The sequence below is a fragment of the Perna viridis genome, chromosome 5 (genome assembly GCF_037379345.1).
Source record: "Perna viridis isolate PV_CMFRI_1.1 ecotype Kerala chromosome 5, ASM3737934v1, whole genome shotgun sequence".
Taxonomy (NCBI): Eukaryota; Metazoa; Mollusca; class Bivalvia; order Mytilida; family Mytilidae; genus Perna; species Perna viridis.
Window position 1 is genome coordinate 32,089,430 of NC_142449.1, and position 25,248 is coordinate 32,114,677.

At 32.5% G+C, this 25,248-nt stretch overlaps 1 protein-coding gene across 4 annotated transcripts; it reads left to right on the forward strand.

The window, feature by feature from the left end:
• The first annotated feature begins 14,055 nt into the window (after positions 1-14,055).
• Positions 14,056-24,786, forward strand: LOC148617097 (uncharacterized). 4 transcript variants are annotated; one of them, XM_088584422.1, is made up of 5 exons: positions 14,056-14,111; positions 15,691-15,798; positions 16,949-17,236; positions 18,100-18,162; positions 24,094-24,786. In XM_088584422.1, the coding sequence occupies exons 2-5, from the start codon at positions 15,765-15,767 to the stop codon at positions 24,129-24,131; spliced, it is 423 nt and encodes a 140-aa protein (XP_088440548.1). In that variant the 5' UTR covers positions 14,056-14,111; positions 15,691-15,764; the 3' UTR covers positions 24,132-24,786. The 4 variants fall into 4 exon arrangements, with proteins under 4 accessions (XP_088440548.1, XP_088440545.1, XP_088440546.1 ...); XM_088584419.1 differs by lacking the exon at positions 24,094-24,786 and adding an exon at positions 21,104-21,485; XM_088584420.1 differs by lacking the exon at positions 24,094-24,786 and adding an exon at positions 21,104-21,485 and having other exon boundaries at positions 16,961-17,236.
• The last annotated feature ends 462 nt before the right edge of the window (positions 24,787-25,248 follow it).

The window sequence follows — 25,248 nt, forward strand, 5'->3', positions numbered from 1 at the left end:
ATTGAGTCAAATTAATAAAGGTGTTCAACATCAGCTACTATGTCAAGTTTATGTCAAAGATATGGCTACTTATTAGAAATCACCACAGATGTTTTATGGTCGTCACCATGAACTCGTGTATCGTTACGGTGTTCACATCAGCACTTTGAAAACTGATTTGTTCTAGCGCGATACAAAAAGTCTGCGTAGTTTCGGCAAGCTCCGGAAAAACGTATGAGTTGTGATATGAACACTCCATACACAGGTGCTGAAGGGATGTTGCCACGGATGAAAGGATAGTTGACAATTCTGAATGAAAAGTCATCACGTTTGTCGTAAAGTTTGGTCAATAGTTTTCCTTTACCATCGATTTCTAAGTGTAGGTCAAGTATATATATTTTTAACTCTAAAAGGTTAAGGAGTTAAAAACCTGGCCAGGTGTTTGGTTAGATGTACTTTATCATGTCATGACAGAAATAATATTTATATTTCAATTTGAATATTTTATCTAAAGAATTGAAATAGAAGGCATCATTTCAAACATTTTCCAACCTTCTAAATTCAAAATCCTCAATGTACCCATTTGAAACATGTAATCAATACTTCAGAAGAGCAGAATTACTGTGACTGGCATCTTTGGTTTGTTCTAGAAGTTGAACCCTTTCTTGGAGTTATTTCCCTTCAACATCAGTATCACTTTGAACTTGCTTATTAGGAGTCATTCAAACGCTAGGGTGACTAATGTCCTTTCAATTTGGATTACTTCCCTTACCCCAGATCTACTACCTTAAAACGTCTGTTCAGTGTAGATAACTGTTTATTTGTAGCATATTTGAAAACATGCTCAATGTGTGCCCTCATCTATGAGACTAGTTCCTTTCTTCATGGAAAGCTGAATACATATCTACACAGCCCATAATTTCCAAATTATTAATATGAGAGAGATAAAACCTGAAACGCTCCCAAAAAAATTAATGCAAACATTCATTTTGCAAGCCCCGTTTCATCATTCTAATAACCCCTCTTCCTGGTGTACGTTTTAATTGTCCTAACACATGCTCTAAAATGATATTGGACAAATTGTCTTTGGGTCTAGCTGCCCGGCATAGATACCCATAAACAACGAAATGAATTTTAAGATTTAGTTTGTTTCATTTCGCTTCATTTCATTTTGTTTCGATTTGTTTCGTTTTTTTTTTTTTTTTTTTTTTTTTTTTTTTTATAAATTCTAATACGTTTTTTCATTCATTTGTATCGAGTTGCTTCAGTTCGATTCACTTTCCATCGATTCTTTTTTTTTTCGTTATGTTCCGTTATCGTTTCACAATTTTTAAGTACTAAAGATTTATGGGTAATGCTGATTACGTCATTTTTGTAAGCAGCTGGGCGACATTCTATATTTTGGTCATCTTAAAAAAACATACTATTTGATCAGTATGTAATCATCGAAGATAGCAAATATTTTCCGAGACTGGTTTGGCCCTCATTGACATTAATTCCAAAGTATATACAAATGAAACTGTCATAACTGAAAGTATGAACGGTCTTGAAGCCTGACATTACTTGATGCTTTCTCTGTCCATAAGTATACAAGTAGCAGAACCCAGTTGATAAAAGAACCATTTACCCCCTTTTTTGGAGCGTATTAGATAAATAAATAAATAAACATAAACATGTATCTAGACAAAACAGGGTTTCCGCATTTACCCAATCGTTTACTTCCGTTTCGTCAATATGATTTTTAGCCATTCCAAGTTCTGGTCTTACATTAAACATATATGGGACGTAGCTGACACTCCTGCATTATTAGCATTCCCCCTTTTCCAAGCCATCTGATGCTGATATTCCTTTTTGTAACCCTAGATGTTCCCTGTCAATTCTTGTGAATGATTTTTTGTGACCATTAGATACTATTGATGATCCGATAAACCATAACAAACTTTGACCTAGATTAAATATCAAACAGTTATGAATGAGCCTAGCCTGATACTACAGTCTAATGTATCCGATATATGAGGCGGTCGCAATCTCTTATTGTATAAACGTCCATTCCATTTTTTTGCCATATCAGCGGCTCTTACAATACAGAAGATTTTTAGTTATTGGAGTTCCATCAACGTGTACACATTGTTTACTGGAGTTTCAAATCCAAGATAAACGAGTTTTAAGAAATACTTTTGGCAGATAAATAGAGCAAATAGCTGAGCTGAATCATTTTGCTTCTTGAAAACAAAGATATAGTTTTACCTATTCGATCATTTTAAGAGCTAGAGACGGTAACCGTCAGCACAATTGTGTTCCGTGTATAATCCAGAGCATCATGCAAGTTAAATGCATGGCCTTTAATTTCCATCTGACTATCTTCAACTATTTTACTGACTCTCAACAAAAGGCTACAGAGAAGGCTCAGAACAATAAACAGACCTCTTAGTTAGAATAGCATACATATTGAAGTGACTGAATTTACTCGACAAACAATTAACACTGGTCATTCGGGTTTTCGGCCTTTTTCGTCGCAACCCTATAATCATTTTTTTCTATTAGAAATTGGCTGACCAAATTGAAGACATTTTGTATAAACGTCGAAACTGAGTGAAAGAGTTTAATGTCTTATACGATTTCGATGTTTTCGTTGACAATTACATGTGTATCAACTCATTCTTTTCTTCCTATATAACTTCCAGATGCTATGGCCCATTTCCTATCTAAGTATATGTCAAAACATAAGCCCCCTTCACTTTGATCAAGCATTACAATAGAACCGTTATACAAAGTCTGTATTAATAAGCCTTCTGCAAAAGGCTCGACCAGGAACAATAGCCTGGCAAGCAAAATGAGATTTCCTAATTACAGACTGGAAGTCTTTCAATCTAACCATTTTATTTTCAAAAAAGGATTCAATTTTATTTCTTAAATGCTCTATTTTATCTTGAAATTTCAGTTGTGTCAAATTCAATACCTAGAAATGTTAGATTTTCTGTCGGATGGACTGTCTTGTTTTCAGCTAAGGGGACCCCCATTCTTTACAACTTCCAAAGAAGCTGAGAGTGTTTTAAAATGAGATTATTTAGTTCCTGCTATTCCGCCAAAGACAAATCATGTATGTAATGTAAAATGTCCTTGCTATTAGATTTTTCTTTCCTAGCCGGTGAATAAAAGTAAAAAGGATTCAAATAAAACAGCTGATTAAAACACCAATCGGTAAACACTTATCAAAAAACATAGTTTTTGGAAATTGACTCCAGGAAAATCAAATTCACAAGGAGAAAGTATGAGAATCCTGAATGCTGAAATTAATATGGCACTTGAATAAAAGGGCTCTGAATCCATTTTACTGCATCATAAACAGTAGAATACTGCAACTTGCATTCATTTTTATCAATATCATCATTGATAGAATTGTTTGGGGTCAAGTTATAAATTAATCGGAACTCATTACTTGATTTCTTAGATATGACAACAATAGGTAATGAGCGCTAAAGTAGTTTGTGCTGTAGTAATAGGCTTAGAATTAAGTTCTATGGTTGTTCTAAGACGGGAGTATTTCATCTTGAATTCAAACTCTAAACCATTAATAAGGTATTTTGCTGTAGCTTGACTTGGAAAACTTACTTCACTCTTTCTAACTCTCTCGACATTTAAAGGTTATTTGCTAAAAAAAATACACCTTGTTAGATCCTATATAAAAATAAGATCATCCTCATGTACATATAATATAATCGATAAGACTAAACATGTTTTCATAACAAACCAATCATTTATAAAAATTTGAATAAAAGTTTCAATTCAGTGCAATTTTCGATGGGTGGTTCAAAGAGTATTTAGAGCATTTATGTGCACATTTGCATTGACTTCCATGGATACAATGGTCATCAATGATGTATTTACATGTAGCAGCTGTATTAGTATGACATTGACCTTTATGATTCAGTTGATCTTGAGAGCGTGGTGTTCCCATGCCTATATTTACTCCCTCACAAGGTGGTTTTGGAGTTGACACATATAGCATCTACAATTTAGAGTCCATCTTTCGCAAACATAAAGTAGGAAAACGTGCTTTACCCATCCAATATTATTCGTCATAGTCAATCCAGTCACATACATTACTGTGGGCATACATTTAAAAAGTGTCCTTTGTTTGGCCACTTTTCAAGCATTTTCCTAGCGATAATTATGAATGATGAGGTCCAGGTGTTTATATCTATTTAGGGGGTATTTTTCTATGTACTACTGATAACTCTCCACCTCGGACTGTGTTACTGAGACTTTATTCAAATACAGCTCATAGAATGCAGTTTACACAAATATATAAGTCTGCAGTGAAATCAAACAAATTATGAATTATTAATACATGTACATTATCAATTGTGTAAATAGACAAAGTACAGAATACACGACATAGAATAGGTAGAGTTTAAATATCATGCTTTATTTCTTAGTTTTTCAGCAGGATAAAAATATTAGCAAGGATTGTCTAATTCTTTTATATCATGAACAGACATTAAGTGTAATATTACATGTATACAGTCTTCTCCAATAATATGATTTCCAGTATTTTTATCTGATATTGCCATATTTTTACATAATATAATGGAATGAAACTCACCTTCAATGACATCACACACACACATCCATAACAAATATGCATTTTTCTGTCTATATTATAGAATCTGTAAAATAATTTTCAGCAACTTCTTCAATTAATTCTCAAACATATTTTAAAAGATCAAACAATTCCCCTAACCATGTACGTTTTGTTTTTTTATTTTATTTGATGTGCATGCTGAAACAGAGTAAAATATACTTGGGGTTTCATCTGGTATTACATATTCATGTGCATAATTTACAATAGTCTTACCTGGTCTTAAAGTCAAACCTTGCCAGTACTGACTGGTCCGGTTTCTTTAAATTAAGTTTATGTGTCTTGTTCAAAGGTGATCCCACTGGATCGGAACTGTGTTTGGTGTCTCTGTTGGATGCAATCTGTTGCTGATTCTCGTGAATGATAAAGATCACAATTCGTTGAAGAATGGATAGCTGCGACGTGTCTTCTTGTGGTATTTGTGCTGGTGGAGCACTCTATGAATTACCCCTATGGATTAATTAGCTGTCTTTGTCCTTCTCTTCACCGACGTTTGATGCGTAGCCACTTTCTTTGCTGCTGGATTACGTTTTTGTTTTTATGAAGGTCTGATTGAATGATAGTTTGCTGATATCTATGCTTTTCAACCAGAAGTTAGAATTTTTGTTTTTAGATTGAGCGGGCTAAAGTTCAAACATTGCTAAAATTAGTTCGTCCAGGCAAAACTCGCGATCTTTTCGGGAAACGTGATTTATTCCTTTTTATTATATTGATTTATCACAAGATAAACCCTAATTTGTATAAGAAATGGACATCGTCATTATAAGAATAGTTTTCAGTCATATCCTGATTAATTAAAGATAATAAAGTATCCTGAAAGCATAATGGAAAAAAACGAAATATGTATAACATTATACCTTATTACAAGGCTTACTCCAAAGTTTCAAAATTATTACATGTTTTACTCATTTTTAAACCAAGAAATAATATAAGCTATTTACGTACATATGTGACTAACTGTTTTTAAAGATTCGCGTTAAAATGAACAAAGTGAATTTTAACAGATACTGCTTGAGTGGTTATTTTTGCTAGCGCTAAATTCTGCGATTATGTGTCAAAACTGAATGTTTTTTTTATTTTAGCGATTTGATATCTGGTCACATACATACAAAATAGCAATTTAATTTTGATATCGCGTCTTCAAGACTCTAGCGAATATAGCCAAAATAAAATCACTGCTAAACTAACCATTATACGGTATTACATGTACATAAAATATTAGAGAATCTGCTATCTACAATGTACTATGATAAAAGCTATTATTAATTTTCGATTATACGAAATAATAACATTGCACTAAACTTCATTTTTTTCATTTTTTCAACTTTCCTCTTGTCCCGGAAATAAAAAGGAGTGTTGTCGTACGTATTTTACAATTAAATAATATATTCTTTCAAAGTCACAATATCTGTAATGTAAGTATTCGTTTTTTTTTCCAAATGATTTGATTTCTATAAGGACCCATAAGTAAGACTCTGCACTTCAACAATATTGATGCTGTACAGTTGCAATTCTCAAGAAAGAAATCACATCTGACGTGGACATTCAGTATATCAGGTAGCATCATTTTTACTGATTAAAGCAATAAGGATTCGATAAAAAAATAATGTTACACTTAAAAAAATTAGAAGTTACTTTAAATTTTACTAAAATTACACTCAATTAAAAAAACTTTTATTAGAAATCTTCTCATAAAGTATATTTGCGTCTCCGATCCAGGCATAATTTCTCAATTGAACTAATGCATATTCTCCGCAAACTTGCTTTGTTTCCAATATATTTATAATCAGAGTCTATATTTGTTGTTACTGTTGCTCTTTTTTTTGGGGGGGGGGGTGGGGGGCGATATAAGTTACTCACTGACAAGTTTATTATATTAATATGGTAAAGATAACTATTTTCCAATACATCGTGTTTCAACTTAGTAGTGTTCTTTTTTTCCAAATCAAATCAAAACTATGATAGGTATGCCATTTACAACTACATGTTAATCTATTCTATATTTAAATGACTGTAACGCTTAGTGCATTGCTGATCAAAATTGAGTTTACAGAATAAAATGTATCTAAACTATAGTCCATGATCCGTATTGGTATGTATTAGTCTGAACGTTCAACACGGTAAGTAAATCTTAAATATTACAAAGTACAGCGAAAATACAGACGTGTATATAGATTGTCACATTTTGTTTCATATGAGATCCAATATTAATCTAAGTCTACCATATTGACCCGAAAATTTGTTTATCCCATGTTTATTCCCTTTCAAGTTGATAAATTTCTGTCGTATAACATTAACATGGAAGATGCTTTTCATGGTGCATCTTGACACGACCGCAAAGGTCGAACCCTCTACAGATGGGTCAAGTATTGAAATAAAATGTAAACTTGACACAATATATAATTATGGCCGAAATCAAAGCTGCCCTATTTTAGTATTCATACTGCATACACAACATGTGTGTCTGGCTAACGGAGCCAGGATTGAAAATGAGAATAGTTAAATTAGATAGTCATTTAAATTTCTTGTTATTATATGTCGGGGTTTCAACGCAAACATTTCGAAAAAAATATTTCCAGTGAAAGTAAAAATAAACTAATTTAGAAACTAGATTTGAAGTACAGTTGAATTCCTGTGAGTTATTCTATTATTAGTTTTAAAGTAAAAGGCAGTAGTGAATTACAAAACAGGAAGTTCAATTTGTACATCACTCCCAAAAAAAATAGATATAATTTCAAGACTAAGCATATCGCCTTTATGTCGATGATTTGAGATTGTTTGTTTATTCATTCGAATAGTGCTAAAACAGATTAACACAAAGAAGTGGGACAGTAGTCATGTATGTTATCATTCTTACGTTAAGGATCTTAATGTAGGCTTCCTTCATTTTAAAGTCACGAGCTGTTCCTGTGCCTTAATAACTCTTGAAATCAGTAATATGTTTGAATTACATTCAATTTCACCAAAGCCTGTCAAGCTTTCATATGAATCAGAACTAAATCAGTCTAAGTTACTTTTAGTGCTTACATGAGGTTGATGTAGAATGTTGAATACAAACGCTCCAATGATTTGTAAGAGTCGTGTCCTTTACCCTGGGTCTACCTCCATAAGATAGACATCCATAGACCAAGAGATATGTACAACAAATATAAGTCGCTCTCCGGATAGGTTATCAGTAACTTCATAGTTGTTATGTTATACTAAAAACCTGAAACAAAACAAAAGTTTACAAATTTACACCCATCATTTTTTTTTTTAAAAAAGGAGAGGCCCAAGATTTCAGATCGGCCATTCTTAAATTTCCTGATATTGTGAAAGGCTTGCAAGCTTAATTTGAAGTATCTTTTTTAAACGAAGTTCACATATCCGTAAACAGTGTAGTCTGTTTGGTCAAAAAATTGTTAGACAAAATATAAAGTTCAAGATGAAATATTCAAAAATCGTTTCAAACTTCTGTTTATAAAGCCACATATTCTCATATATGACATCTGAGTCTAGCACATTCTTGTCGCGTATTTCTTTCCTTGCATTGCACATGGTAGAACCTCTCGATGATGGATTTGGCTTCCTCTTTCGATAGTTTTGGTTATGAGTACTTCTTGTATACAACTAATATTTTGATTTGGTCTTCCTACATTGGAGTTTAATGCTGCTGATGAGAGGTTTCTTCTTGAAACACGTGTAAATCATATCGAAATTAACAATATATAAAACTGATATTTTTTGTATTTGTATAGAATTATCATACATATGTTTTCAAGAAGATAATGATGGTCAGTTTTTAATTTGCAGTTTTACTTTGTACATACAGTAAAACCTCTCTAAACCGAATCCCTTTCGAACTGTAGAATTCGGTTGGTTTGGACATGTGTATGGTGTATCCAGGTTCAAACTACATTTAAACCAACACAATGGGACATATTTTCTATTAATTCAGGGTTCGGTTTAGACAGTTTTCACTGTATAAGATTTTCATTAAAAACAGCGACGATACACATATTTTGATACTTTTGATATATTTCAGTTTTCTTGGAAACAACCAGTATAAACCTAGATATAGTGACCAACCTGAAAATTGAAACCTCGACCAAGCCAAGTATGTCGGACATTTGTTTTATTAAACACTCTTTGGAAATATTTTCATTGTTAAGTTGTACACTTGCTTTAGTATTACAGGTCATAAACATAGAATAATAAATTTCCCTTTTACTTTTAGATATATTAAATGTTTCCTGCACAGAATGTTTTTAATCATTCACAGTGTTAAATAATTCGGTTATTTCATTCTTTCTTCCGTCAAAACGTCACAAAACGAATATGTACCGTACACAAAATTTATTTTTTTTATTGAAAATAGCAATTAAAAATAGAGAATATCTATAAAATAAATAGGATAATAAATCGTTAATGACCAAAATATAAGCAATCGTGCCAAGAACACATAAAAACTTAACTCGTGCGCGGAATAAGTTAGGCACATTCTTTAAATCAAGGCGCTCTTCGGTACTCGTGATCATTTTTTTTTTTTTTTTGGTTATTCCTTCTATTCAATTAACTATAATATTATTATACACCGGTAGGAAACTCGTATTCGACTTTTCTAGAAAGACCCAACGATTTGCTCATATAATGTCAAACCAATGTGGAAACGGAGCAGAGAAGATACGACATTGTTAAGAAATTTGTTTTCTTGACAGTAGTAAGCAGACCTACAAGGTTATATTGTCAACTGTTGAAATTTGAGACAGGTTCTTCCACAAATCAATATTGAAGATCTTGTATTGCTTGTACGACCGTTGAGAAAATCCGTCTAATTCACATGACCTCGTCTTACATGAATGACCGTAAGTGGAAAGTCAGATGTACACTTCAGTCGTTCTTTTTAAGCACTCAAAATATGCTGAGCGTATATCTGCAAGTGTTATACGGACATTGACTGATGATAAGTTTAATAACTTGTGTAAGATTAATTTAAAGTTGTCAGGTGTCGCCCTATTCACATAAAATCGTTGTTAATACATTATTTGTTAAAGTTTTGTTACGGTATCAAGAATATCAGTGCACAGAACTGGCAAACAACTTCAGTAAACGACTTCGTCTACTCATGTAAAACATATTATTGTATTTCTGTAGAAGGAAAGATCAATAGAATTGTATGGTATATATTTTTGACATTAGGAAACAATGGCGATGTAGCGTTACGTTACGCAATTGTTCGATTGTCACGAGTGAGTAACTAACAAAGCAATGTACCAGTTTCATAGGCAACGTAATGGATGTTTTCACAAATTGAAGACATGGCACACTGAGTTTAAATCAGTGTCTTACCCTTGTATGAAACAATATATTAATTGCGTTTTTTTGACAAAAGAATACAAAGAAACGAAAAATCAAAAGAAAAGACATTATTATAAATATAGAGATCGATAACAAGATTATACAAATAAAAATTAAGTTTTGTAAAAGACCGTACGTACGTATTTTCTGAGCAGGATTAGTTTGTACTTCCGCGAGGTAGCTGCAATACATTGCAACGGAAAATGTCGCATTTACTAGCGCACACAAAATGAGCCTCCACAGAGACTTATCACGAAAGGGTTTATTTTAGTAATAATAATTAACGAGAATGCGTGTTGTAGGTCCCAGACACCGGGAAAACCCTTATTTTATTGCTTTAAAGGCTGGATTAATTGTTGTATTGGTCATTTGCTGCATCATTCTAATGTAAAAATCATACCAACCACGAGGAGTAATAATTAAAGACAAACCACGAAACAATATCCAAAAAAAACCTGAAGAAATAAATTCAAAAGAAGATATGTTCATGGTGGTCCATGACATTCCTGTCCACTATGACTTGGTTGATGAAAGGAAAATGACAAAATTATGACCATGTTAGTGAAAGTGATATTGCTGGTTTAATCGGAACTAGAAGATCTAAAGATGAAGATACTTCGTCTCAGCAGCAATACTCAACTGTTGGTAATGTCATTCCTTGTCAACATAATTCTAGAAAAAAACAATGACTCAAGTTATGTGTCAAAACCAGGAAAATGACGGCGCAAATAAATTTCAAGTGTGCGAGGTTTATCAAAATACAATGTCAGATGAGAATAAAGAGAATAAGGAAAAATGTTTTGGACTGCAACAAACCGGAGACTTTAAACCAATCTAGAAACAGATGAGTTCGGATATAGAAATACTTGAATAGCTATATTTTTACTTGTATCATCTATCGAACCTGAAGGTGATTACATGAATATCGTAAATTTTATTTTTATTTTAATTGCAATTGTGTTTGTGTTTATTTCAATCTTATTTATTGTTAAATAGCACTCCAGATAAGAATCATGCAAAATGTGTTTCATGCTTGGCAAATGTACATATTTATATGTTTGATACTTTGTTTAAAATATCATAGTAAACAGAAATTTACACGTGTTTTTCATATAACCCTGGTTCGTGGGAGATAAAAAGTATATAGAACGCACTGTATACATCAAAATTAAGAGAAATAACTCGGACTCCACTAAAAACTGGGAGCATGGACAAGGTGTACCGGTATGGTAAGCGTCCTCTGCTTTTCTAGAAAAACCGCCGAGTTGCTCATAAAAAGTCGCGTCCAGGGTAGACAAACGAGGAAAGAAAAAATATGACTTGTTGAATAAATCTGTTTTCATGGTGCAAATGGATACACCATACCGATCCACGAGTTCCAGATGATGACCTGTAGTGATGACTTCAATCTTGTAGCAACATAACTCTGTTCCAGAAGCCTATTTGTTAGAGTTCTAGTGCGATACAAAAAGTCTGCGTAGTTTCTGCAAGCTCTGGCATAACGTATGAGTTGTGATGTAGACACTCCATACGCAGTTGCTGAAGGGATGATGCCACTGATGAAAGTTGACAATTCTGAATAAAAAGTCATCACGTTTATCGTCAAGTTTTGTCAATAGTTTTCCTTTACCATCGATTTCGAAGTATAGGTCAAGATATGAGGCTGACTTCACAGTGTCTCTAGTATTCTTTATTTCAAGTTCTTTTGGGTATATGCGATGTATCAAATCCCCGAAATTAGGCTTGTTTAAAGATAATACGTCATCTATATAGCGGAAACTGAGATTGAAGGATCTACCCAAACGATATTTCTTTCTGATCAGATCAGCTATAAAGTCAGGCTCATCAAGAAGGAAGGAATAGGTCAGCAAGTAAAGGAGCACAATTTGTTCTCATTGGAATGCCGATCGTTTGTTGAAAAACACGTCCACCACACTGGACAAATATGTAGTAGATTAAAAATTCATAAAGTAACATACAGTAACATAGTCTCAGTAAGCTTAAAATCAGTTTTGAACCTATTAGATATATTTTAAATGTTTAGACGGGACGAATGTTGTTTTTAGTACCAATCAACATAAATTTAGACACTGCCAATAGTAGAAGTGATTCATGGTGTAAAAAAACACCAAACGAATGGCGTTTGTTTTTTTTGTTTTGTTTTTTGTTTTTTGTTTTTTTTTGGGGTTTTTTTTTTTTGTTTTTTGTTTTGTTTTGTTTTTTTTTTTTTTTTCGGTATACGTTTTTTATTACTTTATGTAACAATAGTCCTTTCTGTATTTTTATTTGCATTTTAGAATTAAAACATAAATTCATTTTCTACTTCAATCTACAAATTCAAACCAAGCAAGAACAATAACTCCTTCACAGTGCTTATTTCATACACAATCTATATTACTTATATCTTAAAAGTGCAATAATACGTTTTCTGTATGCCTGCGATATTTTCTGAACTCCAAAATAGTAGATTGTTCACTTCATTGATCTCCAATTTTAAAGGATAAGATTTCTAATTAATATTTGGCATGTACAGCCATATAACTTGTCAAAATATCGTACGAGTAAATTTTGAGTGTAATGAGGCCTGTGTCATGTCCTGTTATTTCCCATCGCTCAATGCTGCATATTCAGGCTTGAACGGTGTATTTTTCGTAAACTATTAAAGCATGCAATGCTAACTTCAGTCAAAACTATTTTCAGACTTTCGAATGTTCATATTTCAGTGGCAGTTTTGTCATTGATAAAAATAAATTGTTAATTTTTCAAGATGTTTTTCTTATTTCCTAATTTGCTTAGGTTTTTAGATGTCCTTTTATGTAACCTTTTTTAAGTTAAAAGTGGTGACGGTTCTTTGAATGAGCAATCAAGGGAACCAAGATTCTAGCGGAAATTTTAAAAGAATTGTATCCAGCGGCATAGATGTGTCATGGAAAAAAGACAAACACAACAAAGAACATATCATAACGAAAATAATACATACAAAATAACATAAATAAATGAGCAATTCAGACTCCACTGCAAACTGGGAACATCGGCCAGGTGCACCGGTAGAGTAAGCGTCCTCTGCTTTTCTAGAAATATCCGCCCAGTTGCTCATAAAAAGTCAAGTCCAGGGTAGACGAAAGAGGAAATGAAAACTGTCACAAGTAATATTTTATTGATTATTTCCATCATTTAATATCTTTGTGAATAATTGTGGCTATTCACAACATTGCAGTTGTATCATTTCTTATAATAATCCTGATAAAGTTTGAAGAATTAAAAAATTAATATAATACTAGTCTGTTGTATAAATAAAAGTACTCTCCTAAAGATCTTAAAGTTTAGCAATATAGATTATCATTATGTCATTGACCCTGCTAGCCTAACGGATAAACTTTCTCTATCTCTGAAGTAGACATCTGCCTATTTCATACGATTGAAAAAAAAATCAAGAGAATTGATACTGTGACTTGCTTTATTTATCTTACCGATTTCATAACAACTACAAAAGTGATTATGAATTTGAATTACATTTTTCGTAAAGAAGAGTTTCTCGGGTGCTTTTAACTCTCTTGACATATTTATTGTTTAATCAGTAAAATCATATCTTGAAAATTACAGTAAAACCTGCTTTTAGCGAAACCTGACCAGAGGAAAACCTGTCTAAACCAGACATTTTTTTACATCTTTTTTTTCGTTAAATTAGATAAACCGTATATATTCTAGTGCAGAAGGGTTTTGTTTTTGAAGAATTTTACTAATTATTGAATGATACATCACATTGATAATGTATCTTTTGTACCCACTTGTATACCAATATATGATAACTTAAGTACATGTTTATTATTTTTGACAATTGATGACAATAGAACTTTTTTGTATCGCGACATAAATGGACATAGTTGAATTTCTTCCAGAGATTTTATTCTTGCATTCAGCTTTCGATTGATCTTTGTAGTATATTAATATATATATTAACCAAATCTGGTCCTTAGCCTTAGTTTTAAGCTTTTTTATTGTGAATTCTAACTTTTTAAATTCAAATTTATAAAATATAAAACCTATGATTTCCGCCTATACATTGTTCATTGTTCAAGGCAATATAAAGGATGTAATTCATTAACAAAATACGCGGAAATATTTTTGTATCGAAGTCCGATTCGTCGAAATGGTGAGTATTAGATTATCAAAATAACCATTTTTTTTCATTTTCACTTAAAATGTTCGATTTATAGTATACAAACACATACAAGAGATAATCGGATAATTAACATACGTACCTAACGTTCTTACTTAACGAAAGAATCTCAGAAGAGTCAGTATTTTAAATTATAGTTATCTTCCTTACCTCAATTTTTGTGATATATTGTAACAGTAAAGACTCAAATTTGAAATACATAAAGTTTGAAATATAGAAATTAATCAATTTCTTGTTTTGCCTTGTAAAAGTGAATTCAATGCGTATGGTCGGTCCATGAAAAGTATATTCTTTTGTGTAAATCTCTGTACCCGCCACCAGTCTGGATTATAATTCTTATTATAAGAATGATCTATTGTTGGCCATGAAAATAATGGGTTTACACTTTATTTTCAAATGTTTGAGCCTTAGCTTATTTGACAAAATGTACAATTGACTATATAGGTCATAAACATATATATATATACGTCTTAAAAAGTATGTACTAATATTTAAGTTACGTGTAGCACAGGTTAAGACAAATCTTTGACATGTGTATGTAAAATTGTTTTTTACAAACTTAAATATAATACACATGTTTTCCAAGTCTGAGAACGGGTAGTTTACATTAAAAGATAAAATGATCGGTTAGCATTGAAAATAATGTTATATTACTCAGTCTCCGATTCAGACACACGGACTCGTTACAATTGACTATATAGGTCATAAACATTTATGTATAATTATTTTTGTGGATATTGATGAGGCCAAAGATGAACAACTTCACAGCAGTAGATGTTGCAACACACATTGTCAATAGGACCAAAATTAGTAATTTAAGCGAAATGCATATCTTTACAACACCCGTAGCCAGGGGGGTTCATAAGTTTGTTAAGATTCCCCTCCCTTTGAAAACAAATAACACTGTTTAAGTCGAAGTCGTCTATGAAAGTTTTCCTAAATCAATCTGATGCGGATCGTGTCAACGAAGCCGCCTAGGGCCCAAGGTATGAAGAAAGTGATTACTGCAATACGACATGCACGTTGACGTTTACATTACATACATATATAGTAAATACACACTATTTCCGCCAAATAGGGATAGATGACATCTTACTTGAGTCTCCTTTTCTCTCGTTTTCCCGACTTGTTACTTAATTGCTGCTTAGCCGATGTGTACACACGGTTGTTGTGACGTAAATGTAGCTGTGTAAATCTCTGGACCCGCCACCTGTTTGGATTATAATAACGTTTTTGTCGCAGTTCTGATTTCAAGTTTGTTGCAGCCTTTTTAGTTGTGATTGCATCGTTCTCTTACGGTTTCCGCTCAAGGAATTAAAATTTCACATCACGATAATTGAGAAAAGTACATCTTTCTAATGCAAAGTTCAATTTTGTAAGGAAATATATGATTTAGATTGATAGAACAAAGCTAAAGCACACATATCTTGGTATAAAAGACCTTATATGAAGATATTGCAAGTGCCTTTCATAAATTCTTTATCACTTATCTGTAGCCTTTGCCTGTTCAAACTTTCTACTTTCTTATTTAAAATTCATTCATTTGTTTTAGATTCAGATGAGTTTGGGTATGACAAATTACTGGACAGACTCGAAACAAAATGAATCTAAGCGGTCAGCTGTTTAATGATATGTGCATATCTTCGTCTAAATTTCAACGGTGAGTCAATTGTTGTTCAACATTGGTATCGTTTACAAATCAACTTTTGAAAACTTCATACAATGACAATATTTTAATATCATATTGTGCTGCCATAATATTTTACCGATTGTTTATTTACATTTTTATTAAATTAGCACATCGTTTTTTAGAGCTCCGTGCAGGTCCGGTGTCAAAAGAATAGGCCTGCAGCAGCTCTAAGCTTGTCGTAAAAGGCGATTAAATAGTGCTCAGAAACCTAGTCGGGGGCTAGGCGCTCTACCCACAGAACAACTGGGATGTGTGCAACAGGTGGTGGTATATGGGGTACCACTGGCGTGTTACATGCTGGGGTTGTTAGGCTATAATACGGAAAACCTGACCGCAAACCATAATGGTGCTCCGCGTTGGGAAAGATGCAACGTTCCTCGCACGTATTATCTTTTAATAATCCTAATTTGGGGATTTTATACATTACATCTATCCCAAAGAACTTGAGATAAAGGATACTACAGACACTTAAAAAGCAATGGTAAAGGAAAACTATTGAGCAAACCTTACGACAAACGTCATGACTTTTCATTTAGAATTGTCAACTTCCCTTTCATATGTGGCAACATCCCTTTAGCACCTGTGTATGGAGTTTCATATCACAACTCATAGGTTATGCCGAAACTACACAGACTCTTGTATCGCTCTAGAATTCTAACAAATGGGCTTCTGTTGTATAAGATTGAAGTCATCACTTCAGAAGTTTTATAGTCGTCATCATTAACTCGTGCATCGTTACAGTGTATCTATCTGCGCCATGAAAACTGATTTGTTCAACGTGTCACAGTTTTCCCTTCCTCCTTCGTCTACCACGGACTTGACTTTTGTGAGCAACTCGGCAGGTGTTTCTAGAATAGCAGAGGACGCTTACCCTACCGGTGCACCTGGTCCATGCGCCCAGTTTAAGTGAGAGTTGCTCATTTGCTTTTGTTACTTTTTATGTATGATTTTAGTTACATTGTGTTCTTTGTTGTGTGTGTCTTTTTCCCTGTCTGGTCTTTGTCCATTTCGTTTTGGTTTATATTTACCGTTTTTAAGTCTTCTGAGTGGTTAGTTCTTTGTTGTACTTCAAATTTGGCTTAGTGTTTTTTTTTCTTTTTTTTTCGTAATAATCGTAAAGATTATTATCCAGTAGGAATTGTCAGAGCAAGTCCCATAAAAATGTATGCAGCTTTAGGCGAAAACGTTACTCTAAGTTGTGGACAAAAACAAAATGCTGAAGATGTTACCCTACGGTGGAGACGAGAAGATGGCAAATTATTGAGCTCCGGGATACGTCATTTCAAGGGAGATCAGGAGATCGAACAATTTTACCTACTTATTATTGATATAAAAGAGGCCGACTATGGTACATATATTTGTGACTGGCAGACAGGGTCAGATGTTATGGAGAAGATCACTCATCTGGGTAATGTAAATTATACGGTATTAATATACAGTTTGTGATTCGGGTTTAATGACAAAATTATCATGAAAAGTTCATAAGACGCCAAATACTATGTTAAGAATTTAAATAACAAAAAAGTGTGATTACCCTTATGTGCAACAATTCGTTTCCCAAACATATGAGATACATGTATCAAAACAATTTCAGGCACATAATAAATTGCAAAACAATATTTGCAAAACGAGTGTATGCTTTGTAGCTTCATAATTTTCTGCAATGTTCTCTGCAAAGCTAATGAAATAAGCTCATATAAGGATTTAAGTGTAATCCTGCCTTAAAACCAGACAGAATCTCATGATTGGTGATTCATGCATTTCGCAATCCCTATTGTTTTTGGATTGGGAATCCTTCAGTAGGCTTAATAGAAACTGCCGTAAAAAGAAAAGTGCATATGTTATTTGCCCACTGTTGATATTAACACTTAAATATTTATTACATTCTACTACAGAAAGATACAGGAAATGTCCCGCCATAATTTTACAATATACCCAGTCAAATTTTTGTCTCACGATACATAGCATATCCAAGAAAATGAACATAGGAAGAACTGTTTGACGAGGTAACAAATGTATTTGAACAGTTTCGTTGATTATCTTGAGATATGATGAATCACACTCTGCCTGGTTTTTAAGCAGAAACATCCTAACACGACATTATTGGTACTGGTTAATGCTCATTGTTGCAATTGTTGTTCCCACTTCAGATGAAAAATACCTAGAAGCGATCAATATGATAACTATACTGTATGTATCTGATATTGATTTTTTTCCAACCTGAAACAAAACTTGTAATATTTTCCTAATTATGCTTCTGAACTTTTTCAGTGCCACCGGAAACAACAAGTAATAACCCAACTACTCCGATTGAGATGACAACAATCCAAATACGTACGTAAAACTTTTACTTTTTTTTTTACTTCTTTGTAACAAAATAATAAAAAAAATAAATTCATAATATACTTACCTAATATAAAAAGCAATAAAATGGAGTACAGAAATACCGTCATTCATATTTACTGCTTTCAAACCTCCCCTATTTAATGATTTAAATTTATACTTAGGAAATAAATAAAATTAATAGTGAATGTTTAGTTTTTTAGACTTGCAAAATAAATATAATTCCCGGTTTTTTTTAAGATATGGAAACATTAAAGGAAATTGCAATTTTACAAAATAGGATTTGCTTCGAGGGTATATGTTATAACATGCTGATATTTCACCAGCACAGTGGTCAGATTTATCAGCCCCAAACTATATATTTCATACATTTGGTAGCACAACATTTGATACCCCTATAATACTGAGGCTTCTTTTTGTACAGAGTATGATAACTATACCTCTAGAGTGATAGTACATGTCTGATTTCTTCTACGTTAATATTGGCCTATTGGTAATTCAAAATCCAGCACTGTAGATTAAAAGTCCAGCGCTGATGATTTGTTTCAAGTCCAGCGCTGTAGCTTTTAAGTCCAGCGCTGTAGATTCAAAGTCCAGCGCGGGACTTTCAATCTAGAGCGCTGGACTTTTTTAAATTACAATCTCTTATCTTTGTGAGACAGTGCTCCGTAGAAATTCATCCTGTGACATTTAAATATTCAATCGTCGTTCACATTTTGGACAACTGAGTAATTAGAAAAAACTGACATGTAGAATTCAAAGTAAATGACTAATTTAGAAAGAAAATGCCGTTCATATTTGCCCATAAATAAATATAAATTATCAATAACACGATATATCTCATTGTTTATTATCTATGTTAAATAACAAAATAATTAAAAGTATTAATAACAAAAATATGATCCCAATGCCGACGAAAACCTAGATTTAACGTCGGTGCGGAAGTTGTTCACGATGACCAATTGATCTACATAAACATACTATCTTTCCTTATTTTTCAATTCATTCCATTTATTTGATTACCTTTAGTATTACAATTTTTTTATATCCTCTCGAAACATTTTTTGCAAATGGTAGAAATCAATATGAAAATAGCCTTGACAATGGTAAAAAAGTGTCAGTACTATAAAACTGCTTACGAGTTTGAATCTCGATTATATTAGGATTATAAATAAAATTGCATATTTGATACAGATAAAATGATCTGTATTTAGATGTTTGCAGCATCTAGAGTAATTTTCAAAGCGTTGTTGACGGCTTAAATATTATTTAAATTCATACTCTTTTATTTTCTAAAAGAACGTCGTTCGTATGAAGAAAATAACAAGTTATTATGTGTCAGGTTCATTCTTCCGAGAAAACATTTATTTTGTCGCATCAGGAGCTGGCCTGATTGTAGTATTGTGTTAGTCTATTGGTTGCAACATTTTCAATCGTTACTCAGTATGTTAGAAGAAACTGAGTATTTTTCAACCAAAGACGGATATCTAAAAAAGAATTTGGTAACATACCTTTTAAGACACATTTCCTCATACCCCAGGAGTCTTTTAAGCAGATATTTATGGCGTTCAAGGACATCAGAGTAGTTAGTACTTGCTCTTACGTAGCGAATCAATTGTGAAATATAAACACCATATGCAGGAAATAAAGATATTGTTGAACAGGTAAGAAAACAATGATATTAAAATTAAAGATATCTCTTGAATCATAAATCTTAGTGTTGAGATGACCAATGTCGTCAAATTCGAGATGAAAATAGATGCAGAACAAGTTGTTTTTGTAAGTCTCCTTTATCGCGAGTTCTGGTGGATAAATTGACGGTAACCATTTACCAAAAGAAGGGTTGTTGATGGACAATACACCATCAACAAATCTGTAAGAAAAAATAAAGGATTTAGCATCTTTTGTATTTTTATTCTTTACGGGGTTCTGAAGAAATTCAGTCTCGTATGAATATAAAAACAAATCGGCTAGGAAAGGAGCACAGTTAGTGTCCATTGGAATGCCAACTTGTTGAAAAAAATAGCTCCTCAAAGTGAGAGATATGTTATCAATGAGGAAATCAAGCATATCGCAAACCTGCTTTTCTGCGAAGCACACTTTGCCCTTCTGCGATGTTTTAGAACAATATGTGGATTTGTAACCGAGAAAAACATATTTTTTGAAACAGCATAAGATTTACCAATAAGTCCTTTGAAACGAGTTACAATTGAATTCGGCCTGAGCAAGAGTCCGGTCTGTTGTACAAATAACAATTGTTTGCTTTCCTTATGAATACTACGTCTCTTATTAGTATTTGAGTCCTTGTAATGACTGACGAAGTACTCATGTGTGCCTCAATATGCTTAAATCGTATTTTTAACGAACATTATAAACTAAATGAACATTGAAAAATAAAATCGTCATGATACGGATATGTATACCTGATGCCAGATAAAGCATTTACAAAAATTGGCAAGTTTGTTCTCTGTTTAAAAAATGAATTCAACACGATATTTCTTAAACAATCACTTAATTTCTGCGTTGCGTTTGGAGGTTGATAATTATATACAAGTTTTCCTTTGCTATTAGTGTTTGTAAAGAGTTTACTTCAAATGTTAGAGACGATTTAATGATGTTGACCTATCAATTTTATCGAAATTACTTTATGACTGATACACGTGATGCCAGATAAAGCATTTACAAACACTGCCATGTTTGTTCAATGATATAAGAACTTGTATTCTTTAACACGAGTTTGATTACTTTTTCATCGCTATTTCTAAACCAATTACTTTTTTTCTCTGGCGCGTATCAAAGTTGATATTATACAAGTTTATGTAATTTTTTTGTAAAAAAAAAAGTTGTGTTTAAAGGTTAGTGGTAATTTAATGACGTTGATCTTTATTTTTTATCGAAATTGCTTTATGACTTTCCATTATTTTCGTTTCAGGATCATTCATTCAAGGAAACATTTATTTGGCCGTAATTGCACCTTGTTTACTTGTAGTATTTGTAATTGGGTGCAACGTTTTAATCAAAAGAATTTGTAAATTAATTAAAATAGACATTCCAAGACGAACCTCAACGATAGAATGACAAGATCAATGACAAATGACAGCAGTTACTTCAGATTTATGACGACTCCTGACAAGGAGCAGAATAATTAATATAATGAATATATGCTGCTGATGAATAGTTACTCCTTGAAAAACATGTACAACATACCAAAATTCGCAATATTTAAATGAGTGGCATTTTTTTATATTTGTACATGGTTCGTAAGTCTTTGAAACAAATGTATGTATATCTTAAAATAAAAATGGTCTTATTGAGTTTAAAGAATCCAATTATAAGTTTATTCATCTCGACATGCTCTGCTATAGATATTTGATACAGTAACTGAAGTCTCCCAAAGATACCTTTTACACAAAGGGCAACGTAATGAGAGGCCGTTGAGTGTTATAAAACTGAATAAAGTTCAAGAATAAGCCTTCTACTCCTTTTAAGACATCCGCCAAGGTTTCTAAGTCATTCGATTAAAAAAAAAGAGAATTTGTATTGATATGTGACTAATTTGGCTAAACCACACTGATTTTGTTTTTAAAATTACGATATTTTTCGTAAAAAAGCATGCCAATTTAAATTAAGTCAAGATGTTTTTAGTATTTACGGTGTTAAGAATTCTAAAAAAAATCAAATGTTTGAATGATACAATGAAGTTTGTTAAAAACCTGTCTTAACCAGACACTTCTTGAACTCCCCTTATATTTGGTAAAATGAAAAAAAGCGATATCAGTCAGGGCGGAACAATTTTTAAGCCTAGAGGTGGTTTCTTAGGACATATTTCACTCAACCATAAATCTAAGGAATTACAATTGCAATTGTGTTTGTGTTTATTTCAATCTTATTTATTGTTAAATAGCACTCCAAACAAGAATCATGCAAAATGTGTTTCATGCTTGGCAAATCTACATATTTATATTTTTGATACTTTGTTTAAAATATCATAGTAAACAGAAATTTACACGTGTTTTTCATATAACCCTGGTTCGTGGGAGATAAAAAGTATACATCAAAACTAAGAGAAATAACTCTGAAAATGACACTAAAATACAATAGAAACTTTTGGATTTTCAATGTGGGTTATCTCCCATGAGCAGGTAGATTGGAATGAATGATTATACATTTCTTCATGTAAACCTTTAAAGAAACTTTATTACAACTTATTACAGAATTTGCATGATTCTTAAAATGAATGGTACTTAAATATACACAGAAGAGAGGGTCGTTGAGTCAATTGTATTCTAAGTCCTTGATTTTGAATTCATATAAAATGTAATTCTCTCCATAGTGAAAAATTATCTAGGAAAAAAGTTCTTGGTGGGTCACTTGAATATCGATATAAAAAGTTTGCCGTTAAACTGCATTGTTAGTATCGATATATACCAATATTTGATTACATTAGAATGTTTATGACATTTAAGATGAGGAACATTTTGTGGCATGACCAAAACTAGAGTTTCAGCCTTTCACTTTTCGTAGTTTAGAGTTTCGGATTTAGGGTTAACGTAGCAACAGTCCTAAATAAGACATGTCTTTTTACTCTCCGTCAAAACGTCACAAAAAGAATATATACCATACACAAAATGTTTTTTTTTTTTAAATTGCAATTAAAAATTGAGAAAATCTATAAAATAAATAGGATAATAAATCGTAAATGAACAAAATATAATCAATTGTGCCAAGAACACATTAACTCGTGCGCAGAATAAGTTAGGCACAATTGTTAAATCAAATCGTTCTTCGGTACTCGTGATCATTTTTTGGTTATTCCTTCTATCCAATTAACTATAATATTATTATACACCGGCAGGGAAGTCGTAGTCGACTTTTCTAGGAACACCCGACGATTTGCTCATATAATGTCAAACCAATGTGAAACGGATAAGAGAAAATACGACATTGTTAAAAAAATTGTTTTCTTGACAGTAGTAAGCAGACCTACAAGGTTATATTGTCAACTGTTGAAATTTGAGACAGGTTCTTCCAGCAAATCAATATTGACGATATTGTATTGCTTGTACGACCGTTGAGAAAATCCGTCTTATTTACATGACCTCGTCTTACATGAATGACCGTAAGTGGAAAGTCAGATGTACACTACAGTCGTTCTTTTTAAGCACTCAAAATATGCTGACCGTATGTCTGCAAGTGTTATACGTACATTGACTGATGATAAGTTTAATAACTTGTGTAAGAATGATTTAAAGTTGTCAGGTGTCACCCTATTTACATAAAATTGTTGCTCATCTTGCAAATACATTATTTGTTAAAGTTTTGTTACGGTATCAAGAATATCAGTGCACAGAACTGGCAAACAACTTCAGTAAACGACTTCGTCTACTCATGTAAAACATATAATTGTATTTCTATAGAAGGAAAGATCAATAGAATTGTATGGTATATATTTTTGACATTAGGAAACAATGATAATGTAGCGTTACGTTACGCAATTGTTCGATTGTCACGAGTGAGTAACTAACAAAGCAATGTACCAGTTTCATAGGCAACGTAATTGATGTTTTCACAAATTGAAGACATGGCACACTGAGTTCAAATCAGTGTCCTACCCTTGAATGAAACAATATATTAATTGCGCTTTTCGACAAAAGAATACAAAGAAACGAAAAGTCAAAAAAAAAGACATTATTATAAATATAGAGATCGATAACAAGATTATACAAATAAAAATTAAGTTTTGTAAAAGACCGTACGTACGTATTTTCTGAGCAGGATTAGTTTGTACTTCCGCGAGGTAGCTGCAATACATTGCAACGGAAAATGTCGCATTTACTAGCGCACACAAAATGAGCTTGCACAGAGACTTATCACGAAAGGGCTTATTTTAGTAAAAATAATTAACGAGAATGCGTGTTGTAGGTCCCAGACACCGGAAAACCCATATCTTATTGCTTTAAAGGCTGGGTTAAATGTTGTATTGGTCATTTGCTGCATCATTCTAATTTAAAAATCATACCAGCCACGTGGAGTGATAAGATAATTAAAGACAAACCACGAAAAAAAGACCTGACGAAATAAATTGAAACGAAAATATGTTCATGGTGGTCCATAACATTCCCGTCCACTATGACTTGGTTGATAAAAGGTAAATCATAAAATTATGACCATATTAGTGAAAGTGATATTGCTGGTTTTAATCGGAATTAGAAGATGTAAAGATGAAGATACTTCGTCTCAGCAGCAACACTCAACTATTGGTAATGTCATTCTTTGTCAATATAATTCTAGAAAAAAACAATGACTCAAGTTATGTGTCAAAACCAGGAAAATGACGGCGCAAATAAATTTGAAATATGCGAGGTTTATCAAAATACAATGTCAGATGAGAATAAAGAGAATAAGGAAAAGTTTTGGACTGCAACAAACTGGAGATTTTAACCAATCTAGAAACAGATGAGTTCGGATATAGAAATACTTGAATAGCTATATTTTTACTTTTAACATCTACCGAACCTGAAGGTGATTACATGAATATAGTAAATCATTCATGTGGGAATCAATTTGTACAATTACGAAACAACTGTGTTTATTTTACTCACACTCTCTTTACTAACAATTCCAAGTTCCCGTTAGATATTGTGTGACAATCTCGAAATTCTTTGAAGGAGTTTTATCCAGAATGAGACAAAAACAAATGATAAAGTGTTCACATATAGATATGTTTATATGTACGTTTTTGTCCTATTTCTTAACTACTCAAAGGAAGGAAAAGTACAAAAGTCTTGATGTTATGTACTTTCATCTTTTAATACTGTTTTTAGCAGAAACTGATGTATAAAATTGAAATATGAAAATATGATGTAGTAATATCGCCATACGACTGTCATCCATCAAAAACAAAATAAAAACGAAAAAAAATTAAAAGTCACCACACAGTCGTCGATGATGGGTAAAATCCATATCATAAAGCAAGCTGTAAAACTAGGGAAACTATTCATAATAATGAATATAGAAAACCACGATAACCACTTGACTACGGGTCCTGGCTTTGGGACGGACACATTAAGTATGTGG